This window comes from Trichomycterus rosablanca, chromosome 13 (genome assembly GCF_030014385.1).
Source record: "Trichomycterus rosablanca isolate fTriRos1 chromosome 13, fTriRos1.hap1, whole genome shotgun sequence".
NCBI classification, from domain to species: domain Eukaryota; kingdom Metazoa; phylum Chordata; class Actinopteri; order Siluriformes; family Trichomycteridae; genus Trichomycterus; species Trichomycterus rosablanca.
The window spans coordinates 5370116-5389025 of NC_086000.1; the positions used below are offsets into that span (position 1 = coordinate 5370116).

At 38.5% G+C, this 18910-nt stretch overlaps 1 protein-coding gene across 2 annotated transcripts in view; it reads right to left on the minus strand.

Annotated features, from left to right (window-relative positions):
* The window catches only part of xdh (xanthine dehydrogenase), a 35668-nt gene extending 18660 nt beyond the window's left edge, over positions 1 to 17008 (minus strand). Inside the window, exons 1-14 of one of the 2 annotated variants that reach the window (XM_063007610.1) lie at positions 16927 to 17008; positions 16763 to 16820; positions 13621 to 13717; positions 12582 to 12690; positions 8705 to 8831; positions 8537 to 8598; positions 7998 to 8075; positions 7756 to 7848; positions 7174 to 7315; positions 6111 to 6203; positions 5824 to 5975; positions 4524 to 4617; positions 725 to 834; positions 463 to 647 (exon numbers count right to left, since the gene is read on the minus strand). In XM_063007610.1, coding sequence (XP_062863680.1) covers positions 463 to 647; positions 725 to 834; positions 4524 to 4617; positions 5824 to 5975; positions 6111 to 6203; positions 7174 to 7315; positions 7756 to 7848; positions 7998 to 8075; positions 8537 to 8598; positions 8705 to 8831; positions 12582 to 12690; positions 13621 to 13717; positions 16763 to 16820; positions 16927 to 16986 — 1460 coding nt within the window. In that variant the 5' untranslated portion in view covers positions 16987 to 17008. Of the gene's footprint in view, positions 1 to 462; positions 648 to 724; positions 835 to 4523; positions 4618 to 5823; positions 5976 to 6110; positions 6204 to 7173; positions 7316 to 7755; positions 7849 to 7997; positions 8079 to 8536; positions 8599 to 8704; positions 8832 to 12581; positions 12691 to 13620; positions 13718 to 16762; positions 16821 to 16926 lie in introns of both variants that reach the window. The other variant, XM_063007609.1, reaches the window with a different exon arrangement.
* Between the last annotated feature and the right edge of the window lie 1902 nt (positions 17009 to 18910).

Here is an 18910-nt window from a genome sequence, read left to right on the forward strand (position 1 = left end):
CATGCAAACTCCACACAGAAAGGACCAGGACCGTTCCACCTGGGAACTGAACCCAGGACCTTCTCATCGTGAGGCGACAGTGCTACCCACCGAGCCACCCAGGGGGACATATGAGGGGTCCGAAAGTTATAATGAGAGACACAGTGTTGCAGAGAACTGCACATTTGGTCTCACCTACTTTCCTACTTACAGAAACATTTTGTTAGGTTAAGTTTATTTAAAAATCTATGCTTCAATGTAAGCCTACAGGTTTAAGATGTACAATGTAAAATAAAAAACTGCAGAAGCGTCCATAATAGAAATATTGTCATTTGGTTTGTACTTCCAAAAAGCAAATAGGAGGTATTTTATGTTTTATAAGTGAAAATGATCCCATTTAGGACAGCTTGCCTTAATACCGAAATAAAATTGATAAAATAATATAGTTTAATGCATTAATCTCTCATGCACGATATACATTACCTGCCAATAAGTTGCTTGCATGTAGTTGTTGCAAGAACAGTAGTGGGGGCCATTCCTCCATAACTAAGCCGAATGTCTTGCACTACGTTGGAACCTTCCTCAAACAGCACGTTCATTGCACAGGTGACGGTGGCGATATCGTCCTCTTTGCGAGGCGACTGCTTAAAGGCTGAGAAAAACTGGCCCTGAAATGCAAAGAAGAATCTTAATATTAGACCTTAAAAAATGTAACCTTTTTTTTGTACTTTGTGTATAAGCAGACCTTTTTTGTGTATGGGATCTCAATGGACAACAGGATCTCCTCCGGTTTTAATGCAGTTTTCCTGTAGCCAGTAAAGAACTTATCGTCCATTGTAAAAACACGTTTTCCCTCTTTAAAAAAACACAACAAACATGCATAGTTAATATACAAAGCCAAAGTCAGAGTGTTAATGTTTCATGATTTACAATTTTAAAATTAGGCTGGAGTGAAAGTACTAATGCCCCATTATGTCCCATATTGCCCATATTTAAAAAGCAACTGTACAACTTTGCTCTCAGGCAACATATTACCCTAGCAAGGTGCCCACCAACAACTTTGTAAGAAAACTGTTTTCAGCTACTGAAATAATTAAACCCCCATCCATTTGTTAATTTTGTTACAGTTAAACAGAATAAATCAAATAAAAACATATGGCAGCAAAGCAAGCGCACATAAAACTCAGGAATCAAATTTTGTACAGAAATGGTAGCACAGAACTAAGGAGGGATGCAACACACTGCATAAGTCAAGCTACCTATCAAAACATAATTAGCAAAGTAGAAAGTGAACTGGTTAGAAAGGCGAATGTGCATCTGTTTATTTGACTGAGCTGCAGAAATCAGGGGCTGTGACTGGAGCTATTTTTAATTGATCAATTACTTCCAAAGTGTTCTATAAAAAGCGGCTTTTTTCATCCAAGACCTGTAGATGTAGGCTGTTGCTGAAATTTTGCTGAATCAACCTTGATCAACTTTTGATCACTGAGCATTTATATACTGTTGTAAGAGGGCAGATGGCACATCGCCACTAAGGCACCAGGTAGGTCAGTGTAAAAACTGTGCCAATTCTGGTACAAGCCAAGGCTAAATCCATTCTTTTATTCAATGTCACACAAGAGCTGTAGGTTTACATAAAGTGACTTTCAAAAAGAACAATAAATGGCACCCGGGTTAAAGTTCCAAAAAGGTTACTAAAGGTTACTAAAGCCCTTCATCAATGAGAAGCAAAAATCCAGGCTGAGATTTGCAAAAGACCAAAAGGATTCGACTGAGAGGACTTACTGATTGAGTAAGGAAAGTAAGGTCATCTTTTTTGATGAGTCCTCTTTTCAGCATGGCCCAACACAAGCTGTCTAATGGTTAGACAGTTACCTAGATTGTGGTCACCGTGGCTTGAAAACACAGGGTCGGTCTGAAAACCGGCATTTAATGTCATCCTATGCGCACTCCCGAGAAGAAGGCTGTCTAAATTCTTAGATACCTTAAAATGCTGCCTATTAATATTCTGACTGAATAATGAGGGAGCATCCAATGAAGGTGAAGGCGGTAAAGGCGATCCCAGCATTCAGCATGGACAATAACATGGATACCCCGTTTGTGGCTATAAAGGCTCTACTTTTCTGGAAAAGCTTTCCAGAAGATTTTGAAGTGTGTCTGTGAATTTATACCAATTAAGTAAAAACAGCATTTTTAAAGTCAGGCACTTATGTTGGATGAGAAGGCCTGGCTTTAAGTCAGACTTCCAATTCATCCCAATAGTGATCAGTGGGGTTGAGGGCAGGTCTTTGTGCAAACAACTAAAATTCCTCCACATCAAGCTGATCAAAGCATGTCTTTGATCAAAAACTGATTTGTACACAGGATCAGTCAAGGTAAAACAGACAGGGCCTTTCCTAAACTGTTGCCACCATTAAAAATCATATGACTTATTTTTTAACATTGACATTAAACGTCTTGTAATAGTGTGTTTGGCTTAAACATCTAAACACAGTAATTAGTGGATGTGTTAATACTTCTGGCCACAGCAACATGGAATTGATTAAAACTAAAGACTTCAAATATGGTCTTTCTGTTTATCTCACCTGCTATTTCTGCTATCTATTAAATTAACTCTGAAGTGCAAAGGTACACATACAGCTCAGCTCCCATCTGACATTTACATACTAAAGGTGCCAGCGCAGCTGTTTCAATCTGAACAGAAAAGGATTTTTTATGCATTGATTTTATTTTAATCATGAACAAACTATAATGCATTCAAATAACAAACACTGCCTACATTTTAAATAAGTGGATCCATGGTTTTTCGTATCCCAATATAAAGGTACCTGGATCCTACAACCTACTATAAATGATCTGCAGTGATAACTAGTAATTCAGTTTAAGTTAAAAGTTTACATACACTTGCAAAGGACATGTATGCCATGGTACTTTTGGTATTTCAATTATTTCTATAACTCTGCCTTATATGTGATGATGATTGGAACACCTATTTCCAAAATTTCCATATACTGTATGTCCAAAAATTGTTTAATCAAATAAACATACAGAAAATTTAAGATAATTGATTTGTCATTGCTTGATGATGTATAAAAAGTAATGTCATTTAATTGTGTGGCATATTCTGTGCCCAGAGCTAGTTTGACCTCATTAAAAAGTACATGGAATAGTGGTCTCTTGACAAATTAGGGGAAAGAAATCCCAAACTGTCATAGAGTACTGAAAAGAGAACTGCCATAAATCATAGGCTGTTGAGAACTATCCACAGTCAAGTGAGCTTTACATGCATGGGCTTTGAAGCTGCCATACATAAATAAAAACATCTGCACACACAAACATCTGTGTATGCACATGAGGCAGCAGTTTCAACAGCCTAAACAACACTGAAGTGGCTTCAATGCAAGTCCGAGAATGCCACTGAGTGGCCTGGACAAAGCCCAGATTTGACCGTAGTAAACATCTGTTCAGATCAGTTGGAATAAAACTGTCCAAATCCAGGTGTGAAAAGCTTGTAAGGATTTTTGTCTTGGGGGGACATCACAGCGGATCATTCTGGACCACATGACTAGTTTTACAGCCATCCTGAAGCAATCCTCCTTACTTTTATCCAGGCTTGGGGGTGAAACTAAAAGTGCACTGACAAGTGCACCTCCCAGTTTCTAGGCTGTTCAGCCTGTTCAGTAGTGGTCTAGCTTGTTTTACTGCTGCACTACCCAAGCACCCCTCTACAAGTTATTGAATATGGAGTCTGAATACTTTAGTGAATAAAAGATTTAGTGTTTGCTTTGAATAACAATGAATAATAAAAACCTCTAAGATTTGTTTCATCATTGTGGATGATCATGTGTAGATTAATAGGTGAACATTATTACATGCTAATTTTTAAACCCAGCTTATAACACCCAGTGTTATAATTATTACAGAAGTCTACTGATAATCTAACATGTGGAATCTAACCTGTCCTAATAATTTACTTTATTATATTCTCCTTTTTATGCACTCTATGCTAATGTTTTAAATTGCCAACCTCTGCAAATGACTTTTTAAACGTTATCTGACCCTTTAATTACAGAGGAATTGTCAGAGGTCTTGGCCTGGTAAATTGCTGTGTCAGTCTTCCCAGAATTATAATTGCATAAGTAAAACAGGTTTATGGTTACTCTAACCTTGAGCATTTCCATTAATGTCAAAGTTCTGTTAATTCTGCTTTTGCCTGTCTCATAGTTGTTACGTCTATAATGTAAGTCTATTTGCTTTTTATTTCCCTAGTTTATTGTATTATTAATGTATTTATGTTAGTTACCGTTCATTAGTATTAGTGCTTTTCTGTATTTGTCATTTGCAAATACTGTAGTCTCTCTTGCACTGGTGTCTATCCAGGTCTTTAAACTCAAAGCCTCCCCACCCGCTCAGATCTCTGGTGTTAATCAAATACTCGTCACATTTTTGCATACACTTCATCTGCCCTTATCATATAACAAAGATACACAAAGAACCTTTGATCCTTGAACTAGTAAACCAACAAAAAAAAATCTTTATTTTACCTTTGGACATCAAAGTTAGCTTGGAGTTCGCTGCCATAAACACAGGGTTAAGGTCTGAGATTGGACTTGCTGTCATAATGTTTCCGCCAATAGCCTAACAGCACAAAACATATATCACACACCACCCACACGAAGACACACAAGACAGTTGATTTAACCAATCAGTACTTTTGTCACAGATTTTTAAATAGTTTACTTTCCTTGATATTCCTAATAGTTCTACTTATATAGACTATAGACTAGGTAGGTTATGTTTAGTTATGTTATATAAATGTATGTTTTATTTTGCAACTGCATTTAATTGTATGTAATTAAAATTACATAAAAGATTGTGGTATTTTTGGCCAAACACTTAGTCTTGGCATTAGCCAACTTAGTGTAGAAGTAGAATTAGTGTACACACAAAAAAGTTTGCCATATTTGCTTAGATTAGGACAAACTAAATGTAATATCAAATAATTTTACCTAAGACAAATTGTAGGTGGTGTATTGGCAGTAAACTAGTCAGCTGGCAAGGCTGTGTTTAAATAGCATACTGTATTACGAGGGTTCTAAAAAAGTTTTTAACTTTATTTATTAAGAATTTAAAAACAAATGACATCACTTTTCTACATAGTCACCTTCTGATGCATTTTCCCATCATTGTACCAACTTTTTAGTGCCATCAACCAAAAATGTTTTTGGTTGAGCATGTAGCCACTGATGCAGCTCTGCTCTCACATCATCATCACATGAAAATCTTCTTCCCCTTAAAGCTTCTTTGAGGGGTCCAAAAAGGTGGTAATCAGATGGCGCTAAATTCGGACTATAGGCTCTCTCTCTCTTTCAGACACGACCAATTACTACTCCTCCCACCCTCACCATTTCCAACCAAAATATAAAAGTGCAAATTTAAAAATCCCTCGTACATACACTACATGTACTACAAATTGTTAACATAGTAACATTATTATTGTTGGTGATCTATTTTAAAAGACCAAAAAGGCAAAATGCAGTTCAGATATTAGCATTTGTTATCAATGTTCTGTTATGTTTTAAGATCTTATTTTATTTCAGATTAGACAGTCTGCCAAATGCGTTCATTAAAATGCATAAATTCTGACAGGATTAAATAGATTGCGAATACTACAATAATGCAAATTAAGACAAAAGATACTCAAAATTTACTTATATTTACCTGTGATTATTTTTCTAAATTCAGGAATTCAGAAAGCCTAAAGTTCTTGAGCAATAATTTCAAGAGCCTCTACTTTTAAATGTGTTGTTTACGAAAAATATTTCAAGCATGCAAGTGACATACCGCAACGTTTCGAATTTGCTGTCCTGCGAACCAGCGCAGCTGCTCCAGTACGGCCTGAAAAACCTCAGTTTGGTATGTGGGGAGCTTGTCTACCGTCTCACGCAACACCTTTCCCAGTACAGATAATGTCACACATGCTCCAAACTCAATCCCTGAAATGTACAGAAACACACACGCGTACACAGACTGCATGACAAACAGTGACATTTTATCAACTGTAAGAATCTGGAATGTTTGAACGAATAATGCAGTGACTAAAACACAATGAGAAACAGCAGTGTACTAACCAGTCGTGGTGTACTGGATACTGTTGAGCTCCTGGATGTAGGCTGGTGCCAAGATGACAGGGTATAGGAGATTCTTGAATTTCATTTCGATACCTTACAGGTAGAAAGGTAATGCCAAATAAAACTCATTTAGTGAAATGTTTTATTAATATATAATCTATTCAATTATATATAATATATAACAATCCAGCCACCATCCCACACTACCACATGTTGGCTTAATTGCTGGATTGTTGGCATGATGTTCTTAATGGTGGAATGCGATGTTAGCTTTACGCCAGATGTAAGAGGACCCATGTCTTCCAAAATGTTCCACCTCTGACTCATCAGTCCACAGTATATTAGCCCAAAAGCCTTACACCGCTGCAATAAATGCCATGTTTGCCCTGTGTCTTAATGTGGAATCATGTACATTGATCTTAATTAAAGCAAGTGAGGCCTGCAGTTTTGTAGATGTTGTTTTGTGGCCCCCTGGATTAGTTAAGTGACTGTGTTGTTGAAGTTCTGCTAAGCTTGGCACTTTTGGGAAGGTTCACCACAGTTCCAAATGTTCTAAATTTTTGGATAATGGACAGTGGTTCACTAGAGTAACTGAGCCTTAGAAATGATTTTGTAACCATTACCAGACTGGTAGATTTCATCTATATTAGAATTTCTTTAAAACGCTGCTTTTTGAGACCATCTAGCCTGCTTTACATTGGCAGACAGGTCCTATATATTCAAGTGATATTTATATTCAACAGGTCGAACAGTATTCATGCCTGGAAGTGGCTTGTGAAATTGAATCCACCTGTCAAATGAATTTGGTTAACTGATTGATTTAGTAGCTAAGAGCGCAATTCCTTTTTTTGAACATAAGGCCAGGTGAGGCTAAACAGTATTTTTCCTTTAATAAATGAGATCATTATTAAAAAAGTATATTTTGTGTTTACTTGGGTTATCTCTGTCTAATATTAAAAGTAGTTTAACGATCTGAAACATGACATAAGAAATTTAATTTAAGTAAGCCAATATGTTTTTAACAGCACTACAAAATTAAATTCTTTTTTGCCAAGGTCCTTACCAACTTCAGTGTTTCCCACAACCAGCTTGGCATCTGGATACATAGCCTTAAGCTCAAGGAGTTCTGTTAGTGAGCTTGGCTGAACCCATAACACTCTCTCTCCATTGAATCTTAACTCCTTTAGTGGATTTTTAGCAAGACTCTATAAAACATCACAGATTACAGAAATTAAAAGTAACACAAACCAAAAAAACTTCTATGTATTATTATAGATTATTATTATTATTTGCATTAAGGCTATATGTACTATGACTGTTTATTGTGGTCCATGTGTTAATAGTCTATTACTGTTATATAATGCTTGAAATTTATTATCAGTAAATGACTGTAGCTGATTACACACTTCTTTATATTATTATAGATTACTATTTACTATGACTGTTTACTGTGGTCCATGTGCTAATAGTCTGATACTGTTATGTAATGTTTGAAATTTATTATCAGTAAACGACTGTAGCTTATTACACATTTCTCTATATTATTATGGGTTATTATTATTATTATTATATTGTGGTCCTTGTGTTGACAGTCTATTGTTGTTATGTAATGTTATGTAATGTAATGTATTATCGGTAAACGTACCATCAGTTCTGGAGGGAAAATAATCTCTTGTGTTGGGTCCAGTGGCATAAATTCTGATGGATCAAATAACTGTTGAACTGGAGTTGAATCCTCCTAGAAACCAGATACATGACAGATCTAGAGATGTGATTTGTGTGCTGTATAATGAACATACAAGCATGCCAAATAAAAGTAAAACATCAAGCCAGCAAAGATTATCTTCAGGACAGCTGGATTTAGCAGTTCAAACTGGTTATGCTCACATTGACATGGTCCTTTTTATGCTTACTGGTCATACAGCAGTTGTTGGCTTTCCCTTGACCCCCACAGCATCCTGCTTGCTGCTAATACAAATATGAGAATGTGCTGTAATGTAGTAGAAGCTTAAAATATGTCCACATTTCTTTGCATCTAAAAAACTATTAAAACACTAACATAATAGCTCCAGTCTGACCAAATGTTTCCACTAGAGAGCTGTTTATGTTAGGAGAGTACAGGTGCTATGCCGGCCTGCCAGCACTCCCCAACTGTCTTACGTTGAAAACTTCAATTCAAAGTGAAATATACCAAATGTAGATATTATATAGTCATTCACAGTATATGAAACAGGTCAGGTCCCTCTGTGTGGCACCAACACTGCCTGCTATGCCAGCATTTTTATAGAATTTAACATTGTTTAATGGTTAAATATTAATATTATTATTAATAATATTCATATATTTTTAATATTATACTGCTACTGGCACTGGTAGATAAAACACATAACAACAGAATATAATAAAATATATAATATAAAAATTACCGTAGTAAAGGTCTTGTAGCCCTCAAGTATAGGTCTATAGCCCGTGCAACGACACAGATTCCCTATATAAATAACCAACATTAAAACACAGGTTAAAATACAGATTAGAAAATTATTATCATGTTACATTATGAGAAATGTTTTTAGATGATGGTCATTTGTTAATACCTTGAAAGGCCTCTGTGATCTCATCCATTGTAGGCTGAGAGTTGTTTCTTAGAAGTGCGTACATGGACATGACAATACCTGGAGTGCAGAAGCCACACTGTGAACCATGTGCCTTAGCGATCCTTTCCTGCATGAGCAGCAATTACAAAAAAAAAAAATTAGGACAGTCAGTAAAATGCAAAGTAAATCAGAAAGCAGTGATCTGTAAACTGTTAATCACAGGAATACTTCAGAAAATTATTTTCAGTAAGCACAGTTTGTTACTGCATCTACAAATGCAAATTACCACTCTACAGCCATATATCAAAAGCACCCTAAAACAATGCTGACTTTTCTGTGCTTAAGCTAATCTGACTTGGACTTTGCACAAAGTGGAATAGTGTGTTCTGTTCATTAATGGATGTTCTGTTCTCTGGGCCAAAAAGAAAAATAACCATCTTGATTGTTACCAACACAAGCTTTAAAAGCCAGCTTTTGTCATGAGGGTATGCTAGTGCTTGTTTTAGCTAAATAATGCCAGCCACATTCTGCATAGGTTACAACGGAGTGGCTTTACATTTAGAGCGTGCAGGTGCTAGGCTGGCCTGCCAGCAGTCCAAACTTTCATTGTCTTACAATGAAAACTTGTAGTGCAATCCAAAGTGCAATATATGACAACAGAGACTGGTAACTCTAGACCAGGGATGTCCAAACTACGGCCCGCAGTCCACTTGCAGTCTAAAAATGCTCCCCAAATCTAAAATGCTCCCCGTCTTCTTTCCACCAACTCAAAACATTAACATCACACCTATATTAACGTTCTTGAGTTTTAAGATAAACATGGTGGCTCCAAAGAAACAAAAACTAGACAGCAAATGCAGAAGATTTCAGACGAGCTGGGAAGTATAATCTTCCCATTAGGATTATAAACTGGTGAGTGAAATTCTTTGTCAAAATTTACACAACACTGTCAAAGAGAGATAATTAGTCACTTAATAAAAGGGAAGTGTATTTCGTAATCAAGTAGGTCTATTATATTTTATTTGTTTTATTACCAAAGACACTGTGGCCAGTGTTTGCATATTTTTACTCTATCTGGGGCCGCAACAAAAAAAGTTTGGACACCCCTGATCTAGACTTATAACCAGCTGAAGTGTTAGAAGGAAGAAGGCATTTATTTATCATATACAGTGTATCACAAAAGTGAGTACACCCCTCACATTTCTGCAGATTTTTAAGTATATCTTTTCATGGGACAACACTGACAAAATGACACTTTGACACAATGAAAAGTAGTCTGTGTGCAGCTTATATAACAGTGTAAATTTATTCTTCCCTCAAAATAACTCAATATACAGCCATTAATGTCTAAACCACCGGCAACAAAAGTGAGTACACCCCTTAGTGAAAGTTCCTGAAGTGTCAATATTTTGTGTGGCCACCATTATTTCCCAGAACTGCCTTAACTCTCCTGTGCATGGAGTTTACCAGAGCTTCACAGGTTGCCACTGGAATGCTTTTCCACTCCTCCATGACGACATCACGGAGCTGGCGGATATTCGAGACTTTGCACTCCTCCACCTTCCGCTTGAGGATGCCCCAAAGATGTTCTATTGGGTTTAGGTCTGGAGACATGCTTGGCCAGTCCATCACCTTTACCCTCAGCCTCTTCAATAAAGCAGTGGTCGTCTTAGAGGTGTGTTTGGGGTCATTATCATGCTGGAACACTGCCCTGCGACCCATTTTCCGGAGGGAGGGGATCATGCTCTGCTTCAGTATTTCACAGTACTTATTGGAGTTCATGTGTCCCTCAATGAAATGTAACTCCCCAACACCTGCTGCACTCATGCAGCCCCAGACCATGGCATTCCCACCACCATGCTTGACTGTAGGCATGACACACTTATCTTTGTACTCCTCACCTGATTGCCGCCACACATGCTTGAGACCATCTGAACCAAACAAATTAATCTTGGTCTCATCAGACCATTGGACATGGTTCCAGTAATCCATGTCCTTTGTTGACATGTCTTCAGCAAACTGTTTGCGGGCTTTCTTGTGTAGAGACTTCAGAAGAGGCTTCCTTCTGGGGTGACAGCCATGCAGACCAATTTGATGTAGTGTGCGGCGTATGGTCTGAGCACTGACAGGCTGACCCCCCACCTTTTCAATCTCTGCAGCAATGCTGACAGCACTCCTGCGCCTATCTTTCAAAGACAGCAGTTGGATGTGACGCTGAGCACGTGCACTCAGCTTCTTTGGACGACCAACGCGAGGTCTGTTCTGAGTGGACCCTGCTCTTTTAAAACGCTGGATGATCTTGGCCACTGTGCTGCAGCTCAGTTTCAGGGTGTTGGCAATCTTCTTGTAGCCTTGGCCATCTTCATGTAGCGCAACAATTCGTCTTTTAAGATCCTCAGAGAGTTCCTTGCCATGAGGTGCCATGTTGGAACTTTCAGTGACCAGTATGAGAGAGTGTGAGAGCTGTACTACTAAATTGAACACACCTGCTCCCTATGCACACCTGAGACCTAGTAACACTAACAAATCACATGACATTTTGGAGGGAAAATGACAAGCAGTGCTCAATTTGGACATTTAGGGGTGTAGTCTCTTAGGGGTGTACTCACTTTTGTTGCCGGTGGTTTAGACATTAATGGCTGTATATTGAGTTATTTTGAGGGAAGAATAAATTTACACTGTTATATAAGCTGCACACAGACTACTTTTCATTATGTCAAAGTGTCATTTTGTCAGTGTTGTCCCATGAAAAGATATACTTAAATATCTGCAGAAATGTGAGGGGTGTACTCACTTTTGTGATACACTGTATACATATACACGTGTACAGTACAATGAAATTCTTTCTTCGCATATCCAAGCTTGTTTAAAAGCTGGGATCAGATCGCGAAGTCAGCCATTGTACAGCACTCCTGGAGCAAGAGGGTTAAGGGCCTTGCTCAAGGGCCCAACAGTGGCTGCATGGCAGAGCTGGGATTTAAACCCTCAACCTTTCAGTTGATAGCCCAAAGTCATACCTACCAGGCTTCCACTGTTACACCCAACAAGAATTTTACATTAAAAATTTCACAACTACAACTGGACAGCCGGTGTCCTCCATTTCCATTACAGCTTGTTGTTTAAAAAGGCTATGTATCACAGTGGTTTTGGATTGTGTTTTATTATATTGAGGTACATATGCGGTAGCAGTTACAAATAATCAAACTCTCAAAGACAATAAGGATTTATAACTTTAAACTGTTTTTGCAGAGCTAGATTTTGTTTTAAATCAAGCCATTACCAACCCTTAATTTGCCTAAGCTGTGATGTGTTATATAAACAGCACTCAGAGATGTGTTCAAGGTGTGTTGCAACCATGGTGAAAATTAAGGAGCTGCCACAAAAGCTGTTTGAAAAGATCATTTAAAAATGTGTATAGAATTTATACGGTTTATATATACACCAACAAGGCATAACATTATGACCACGGACAGGTGAAGTGAATAACACTGATCTCTTCATCATGGCACCTGTTAGTGGGTGGGATATATTAGGCACCAAGTGAACATTTTATCCTCAAAGTTGATGTTACAAGCAGAAAAATGGACAAGAGTAAGGATTTGAGCACGTGGGGAGCGAAGGCTGGCCCGTGTGGTCCGATCCAACAGACGAGCTACTGTAGCTCAAATTGCTGAAGAAGTTAATGCTGGTTCTGATAGAAAGGTGTCAGAATACACAGAGCATCACAGTTTGTTGTGTATTGGGCAGCAAAAGGGGGACCAACACAATATTAGCAAGGTGGTCATAATGTTAAGCCTGATTGGTATAAGTTTACAAGTCTCAGTAAACAGAGAAGCTGTTCCTAAGTAACCATTAAGTGTAAATACTCTTAACATACCTGAACAGGATGAAGTTTTCTGGCTACACTTCCAATGCCCTCAACTGTAGTGACTGCACAGTGATGCAGCGAGCATAGGGGGGCCAAGCAAGCGTTAACGGCATGGTGACTGAGAAACAGCAATCAAGAACAACAAACTTTGCAACTAACGTAGCAGAAATAACAATAAATAATACACTATGTCTATTGTGATAACACACTGTGCAAGAAAAGAATAATAATTTTACACACTACCACCTTTATGTCACTGCACAGCACAAACATCGCAATGAGGAGGGACTTATTATTGATAAATGGTGTGGGGGATTGACAAAGCTTATAAAATAATCAGCGAATGTATGTACCAGCTATGTACCTAATAAAGTGCTTAGTGAGTGTACATATCAAAAATTGCTGAATCAATCTGCACACAAAGATGACACCGCTTTAGCCAGCAATCTGGAGTGCTGTGTCTCAATTCTCATGCAATATACTATGCATGCTTTAACATATTACCCTCCCTGTTGATAGCACAATATTTCCCATGACAGCATTTGGGATACAGCAGCTCTCCTCTGCTGACTTAATGCTGATATATACAGTACATGCACTATGTGATGTGCTATGTGTTTCATTTTCACTTTCAGTTTTATTTTATTTCAAAAGGGTGGTGCAGCTCCAACATAACTTTAATCATAAAATATTTTTAATTATTCTGAACTAATATTATAAAAAATAATCAGGACATTAAGGTAAAGATGCTCAATAAAATTGTTTTTATACAGTTGTACCAGACATATTTTTAATTACTTTAATATGTTAGATATTTACCTAAATACTGTGTTTTAGCTTGCTTTGTCCTAAGTAGTGCCTATACATCTAATCCCACCACACAAAAATAAAAGCTGACCAAAATACCCTACAAAAATACCAAGCATCAGTAATTTCATATTTTTACACTGCAAATTAGAATGTTTAAGACAATATTTCAATCTGTCACAAACAATATGTAAAGCTAATTGATTTCCAAAAGCTGTCTGTGGTTTAATGCAAAAGATACACAATTTGGTTTTGATGAGGGTGAAACTTGGACACCATCATTGTGCATGCACCACATCCGCCCTCAGCACAGCCCAGCTTTGTCCCTGTTAAACCCACTGAAAACAATAATGTTAAGGAAAATTGTAGAAATGCACATAATTTTATTACGTCACTAACATGCAAATATATACTACAGTAATATGATTTATACCTATACCTATCTAACCCCATTAACTGACTGAAGTTATTTCTGTCCAGTGCCCAATTTCTGATTACATGGCACAACATGCACATGCTACACTCAAACAATTACAACACACACTACAATGTTGTTACCATGTTAGTGTCATTGCGGTGCTGAGAAGGGTCCACTACTTAGACATCCTGTGGTAAGTTGGGGTCCTACAGGGGTCCCTTTCGATTAAGAAATGGTACAGAGGAACAACGTATACAGAACAGACTGGCCAAAATAAGTAACCGTATAATCAGTTCACCTGTATAATAAAGTGTAGCTCATAAAATAATCAATTAATGTGTCATGAATGTACCATGAATGAATGTATTAGATTCAGTAGGTGTAGCTGATATAGTGCTTGGTGAGTGTATACGCATTATATAACTATAACCATGGCTTTTAGGAAAATCAATATATTTTGTTCTTTGTCACACAAAGGTGTCACAATGAACAAGGTAGGTCAATATTTCATATAATACATGTAAAAGCCTCCAGTGTGACATAAAGTGCTGTGGAAAAGTATTTGCCCCTTTCCAGTTTCTTTTAGTTTTGAATATTTGCATAAATATACATATTTCTTCTACATATTCTATATATAAAATCATTAAACTACTTTTAATATTAGACTACGATAACCTAAGTAAACACAAAATGCTTCACTTAATGATGATTGTTTTGCCCTACCTTCCCTTATTCAAAAACATACTTGATGCCTTATCTACTAAATTAACCAGTTAATCAAATTCATCAAATTGGCATTTGGGTTCAATTTTACCAATCACACCCAGGCATGATTACTGGCACACCTGCTGAATCTAAACTATCCATTTAAGAAGCTGTCTGGAATGGGAAATCAACCAATCTGGAAGTGGCTACAAAGCCCTAAGGCTCTGGGACTCTCACAAACCACAGTGAGAGCCATTATCCACAAATGTAGAAAGCTGGAAACAGCGGGGAACCTTCCCAGAAATGGCCAACCAAAATTTTAACCCAGAACCAAGACAAGCATCTAAAGAACTGCAGGCCTCACTTGCCTTGGTTAAGGTCAATGTACACGATTTTACAAAAACACAGAGCCAAAATGGGATCAATGAAAAAGTTGTGAAGCAAAGTGCGGGCCAATAATGTAAAAGACTCATGGCCATGGCTGGATTACTGACCGGGCCAGTGGGGCCAGCGCCCAGGGTCCCTTGAGGTCAGGGGGCCCCGGCAGGGCCCTGGCCCAAAACATTTTGCGATGCCTATCAACATTTATGATACAATATATTTTTATTTCCGAGGACCCTCCATTTTAAGGATCCTCTGACTATTAGGGACTTTGACCCCAGGGCCTCTTGGGGGCCCTAGCCATGCTTTTGGGGCCCCTAGCAACTCTTTGCCCAGGGGCCCAGACTATCCTTAATCCGTCCTTGCTCATGGCAAGTTATAGCTAACATTTAATAGAAGCTCTTACTGCCAAGAGTGGCACAACCAGCTATTTAAATTAGGGGGGCAATTATTTGAGCACTTTATGCTTAATAAATGGCCTGAAAATGTAAAGGCTGCATTTTGAGCTCACTTGTGATGTCTTGCATTATATCTCATATTAAAATTAGTTGGAAAATCTGAAAAATTTGAAGTGAGACTGAATTTCGAATAAATTTTCACAGCACTGTAATGTCTTATGACTGAAATACATTATAAATTATGTGAATTACACATATACGTTAAAAAAAGTTAATTAGGGTAGTTAATTAAGAAGTTACACACAACCCTCCAGGATTTATTAATTTGTGGGTTTTTTTTCACATGTACTCTTTGTTTAGTTATATATGTTATTAACACTTGTTGCTGTAAAAATTTTAATAAATAATGTTATATAAATTTAATATAATGACTGACCACAGTCGTGTTTGGTTCTACCGGTGCTTGGGGTACCCTTAACGTGTACTGGGAACCAGGGGCGGCTCGTTCCTTAGGGCGATCGGGCGACGCACCACCAAAGGACGAAAGGGAAGAAATTTTTCTATCACAGATGTGACTGTTCTGGTCTGTCTTGCCTCGGAATATCGTAGTCCAATCAGCGTCGAGTTGTGTTCCGTACAGTACCGCCCCTGTCTCTCATTGCTCTCATAGACTCTCATGTTAAGGCTCTTTTTTCGAACTGCAGGCGCTGCAATACGTTCTGAATGGGTTCCGGGAGGGCTCGCACTTACGTGCTTGCGTCACACGTAACCTGGTGTCGCGATCTCGTCACCATGACTACCATCACCTCAGTTCGGAGCAACTCCATCGTGTCATTAAGGGAAATGCCGTTCAGTCGTCGTAGTAATCAGGATAAATTAGCAACTTAAGAATTAGGGCCACCCAGACCAAATTTAAACATCAAGTATCTACAAAGGGGGGGAAATCATATAAGTAACAAGTAAATTAAGTAAGTAATATAATTTTTAAATTGTGAATTGTGATTGCACTTATTGTATCTCCCTAATTGTCTATTTGTACTTCTTTATTCATTGCACATCAGCCCAGATGACAATCTTTATTCTGGATCTGCTGCACCTAAAATAAAATGCTATCTGATGAAGACTTTGAATGAAATTGTTAGTGTGAAGGCTTTACTTAATTTTATGATTAAATGGTAAAGCTGCTCTCTCTCCATGTTCAAAGTTATTTGTGAGGGCAATCTGACAGATGACTTAAGATGTTAATTATTTAAGCTTTAATTTACCCATTGAACGTGTCACCTTGGCCATCATCACAACAACTGCCCCCCCTGAGAGATTTGGCAGGAGCCGCCACTGCTGGGAACGTTGTTTTATCCAAAATTGGGGTTTTATCAAGGTGTATTGTAGTTAGACAAGTATTCTGACTAGAAACATTATGATATTTCCTGATAAAAAGGTTAAAACTTAAAAAAAAAAACCCAACAATTATGAGAGGATACATTTGCTCCTGAGGAAAGTCAGCAGCGTCATCTCTGGCTCGGCATTTTTCTCAATTATCTGCACAGAAATACCAGAGGTAATAAAACCCTTTTATAAGCAGCTTCTTTAATCGTATTTTACCGTTTTTAAATTAAAACTACTTAATTTGAGAAAGCCAAATTACCTTTTTGCCATTTACGAAAAGAACCAAGTCATCCTGGCGTGTTGTGATTGTTACTTCCATTATGTGCGCGCGCGTTTGACTCTCAACAGCCGCTCGTGCGCCGAGACGCGAGTTCAGCGAAGGGAACATAATGACACGTCACGTGACATACAGAGAGAGAGAGAGAGAGAGAGAGAGAGAGAGATACCTATATACAGTATATGTACCATACTTATGCATATATCTATAGCTTTAGATACACCGTGTTACAGACCCCCATAGGTCAGGGAACCCACTCTGACAACCACTTAATAAGTGTACATAAGGTTTTAGATCAGAGTAGAGAAGTATGTTTGTGAAGTTTGAAATAGTGCTGGTAAATTCGGTTCATTTTATGGTTTGTTTGTTTGTTTGTTAGGATTTTAACGTCACGTTTTACACTTTGGTTACATTCATGACAAACATGGTAGTCACTCATTACACAAGGTTCATCAGTTCACAAGGTTATATCAAACACAGTCATGGACAATTTTGTGTCTCCAATTCACCTCACTTGCACGTCTTTGGACTGTGGGAGGAAACCGAAGCACCAGTGGCGATTTCTCTAAGACTGCAAGGGAAGCTCAGCTTCCCCTAAAATGTCAAAAATTAAATGGTCAAATATGTAGTTGTGTTAACATTTCATTGACTACAAATGCGTTAGAACACGTTCATCTCGAAGAAGAGTTCGTTCAGAATCAGCTACTTATCACAAATCGACTGACTCGAACTTCTCATACATTCCCGTGGCGTCAATGCATTTGCCCGTAGAAGCTGAGCGTCTATTCACTTCAACGGGACTGCATGGAACGTTTTTTTTTTCATTGCTTCGAAACTCGCCGGTCATTGGATAAATGCCACGATTTTGTCCCGCCCCCGGACGCTGAGCGTCTCTGGGGGTGAATGGAGCTGTGGGCGGGTCTGGATGCGGAGCTTCTGCAAGATGATTGTAGGATCAGTCGAAAGGCTGAATCCCGTTTTGATTGACAGCTATTTGCTGGCCATTGAGAGGACACTGGTCAAGTCCCTGGAAAAGACGCCTACTTGGTACGATAGGATCACAGGCCATTTTCTTGAAAAGGAACGGAGGGCAGAATTTATGCATAAATAAATTGACAAATTTTATGATGTAAGCCGACAATGAGCTTCCCCTCTTTGAAAGACCAGCAGCCACTACTGCAGAGCACCCAGACACGGGAAGAACATGCAAACTCCACACAGAAAGGACCTGGACCGCCCCACCTGGGGATCGAACCCAGGACCTTCTTGCTATGAGGCGGCAGTGCTACCCTCTAAGCCACCGTGCCACCCTCATTTTATGGACTCGGGTTAATCTGAGTCACTCAGTAATGTGATCCGCTTCACCTGGTCACTTGAGTCACTTGTACTGACATCTTGATTGCGATTGATTTACTGCATGAAAATGCATCCAAATATCACTTGTCTTCCGTCCACTCATCTGTAAATAAATCCCCCTCTCTTAATTTTCTTAGCACCTCACACTTCTCTTGTCAGTGACAAGTTGACACTTTTTTCTAAGTGGAACCTTGATCATGGGGGTGGACTCACCTACCAATCAGATGGGTATATTAATGGGTCGAGGGTTCAAGGGGGATGTTCAACAACAAATTGCCATGGTAACTTCACCCAGTCAGGCAGCCACAGTGGCACCAGAACAAACAGTCAACAAATTACCATGGGGAAGGGCTATGATACTCCTTAAGTGGTACAGTCCTAAAGTAGCCTGTAAGCATTTGCATTTTAATAATAATAATAATAGCATTTGCATAAAATCAGCCACATAACAAAACACCAGTGTGTTTAACTTAGATTCACGGACTGAAGTGAAGTCGGTTCTGCCAAATCATCTGAGTCTGCTGTGTTTCCAGTGAGTCTGCTCACTCCCCTTGTGTACTTAGCAGCAGCCAGTCAGAGGACTCACAGGATCCTGGTTAATTGAGATTTC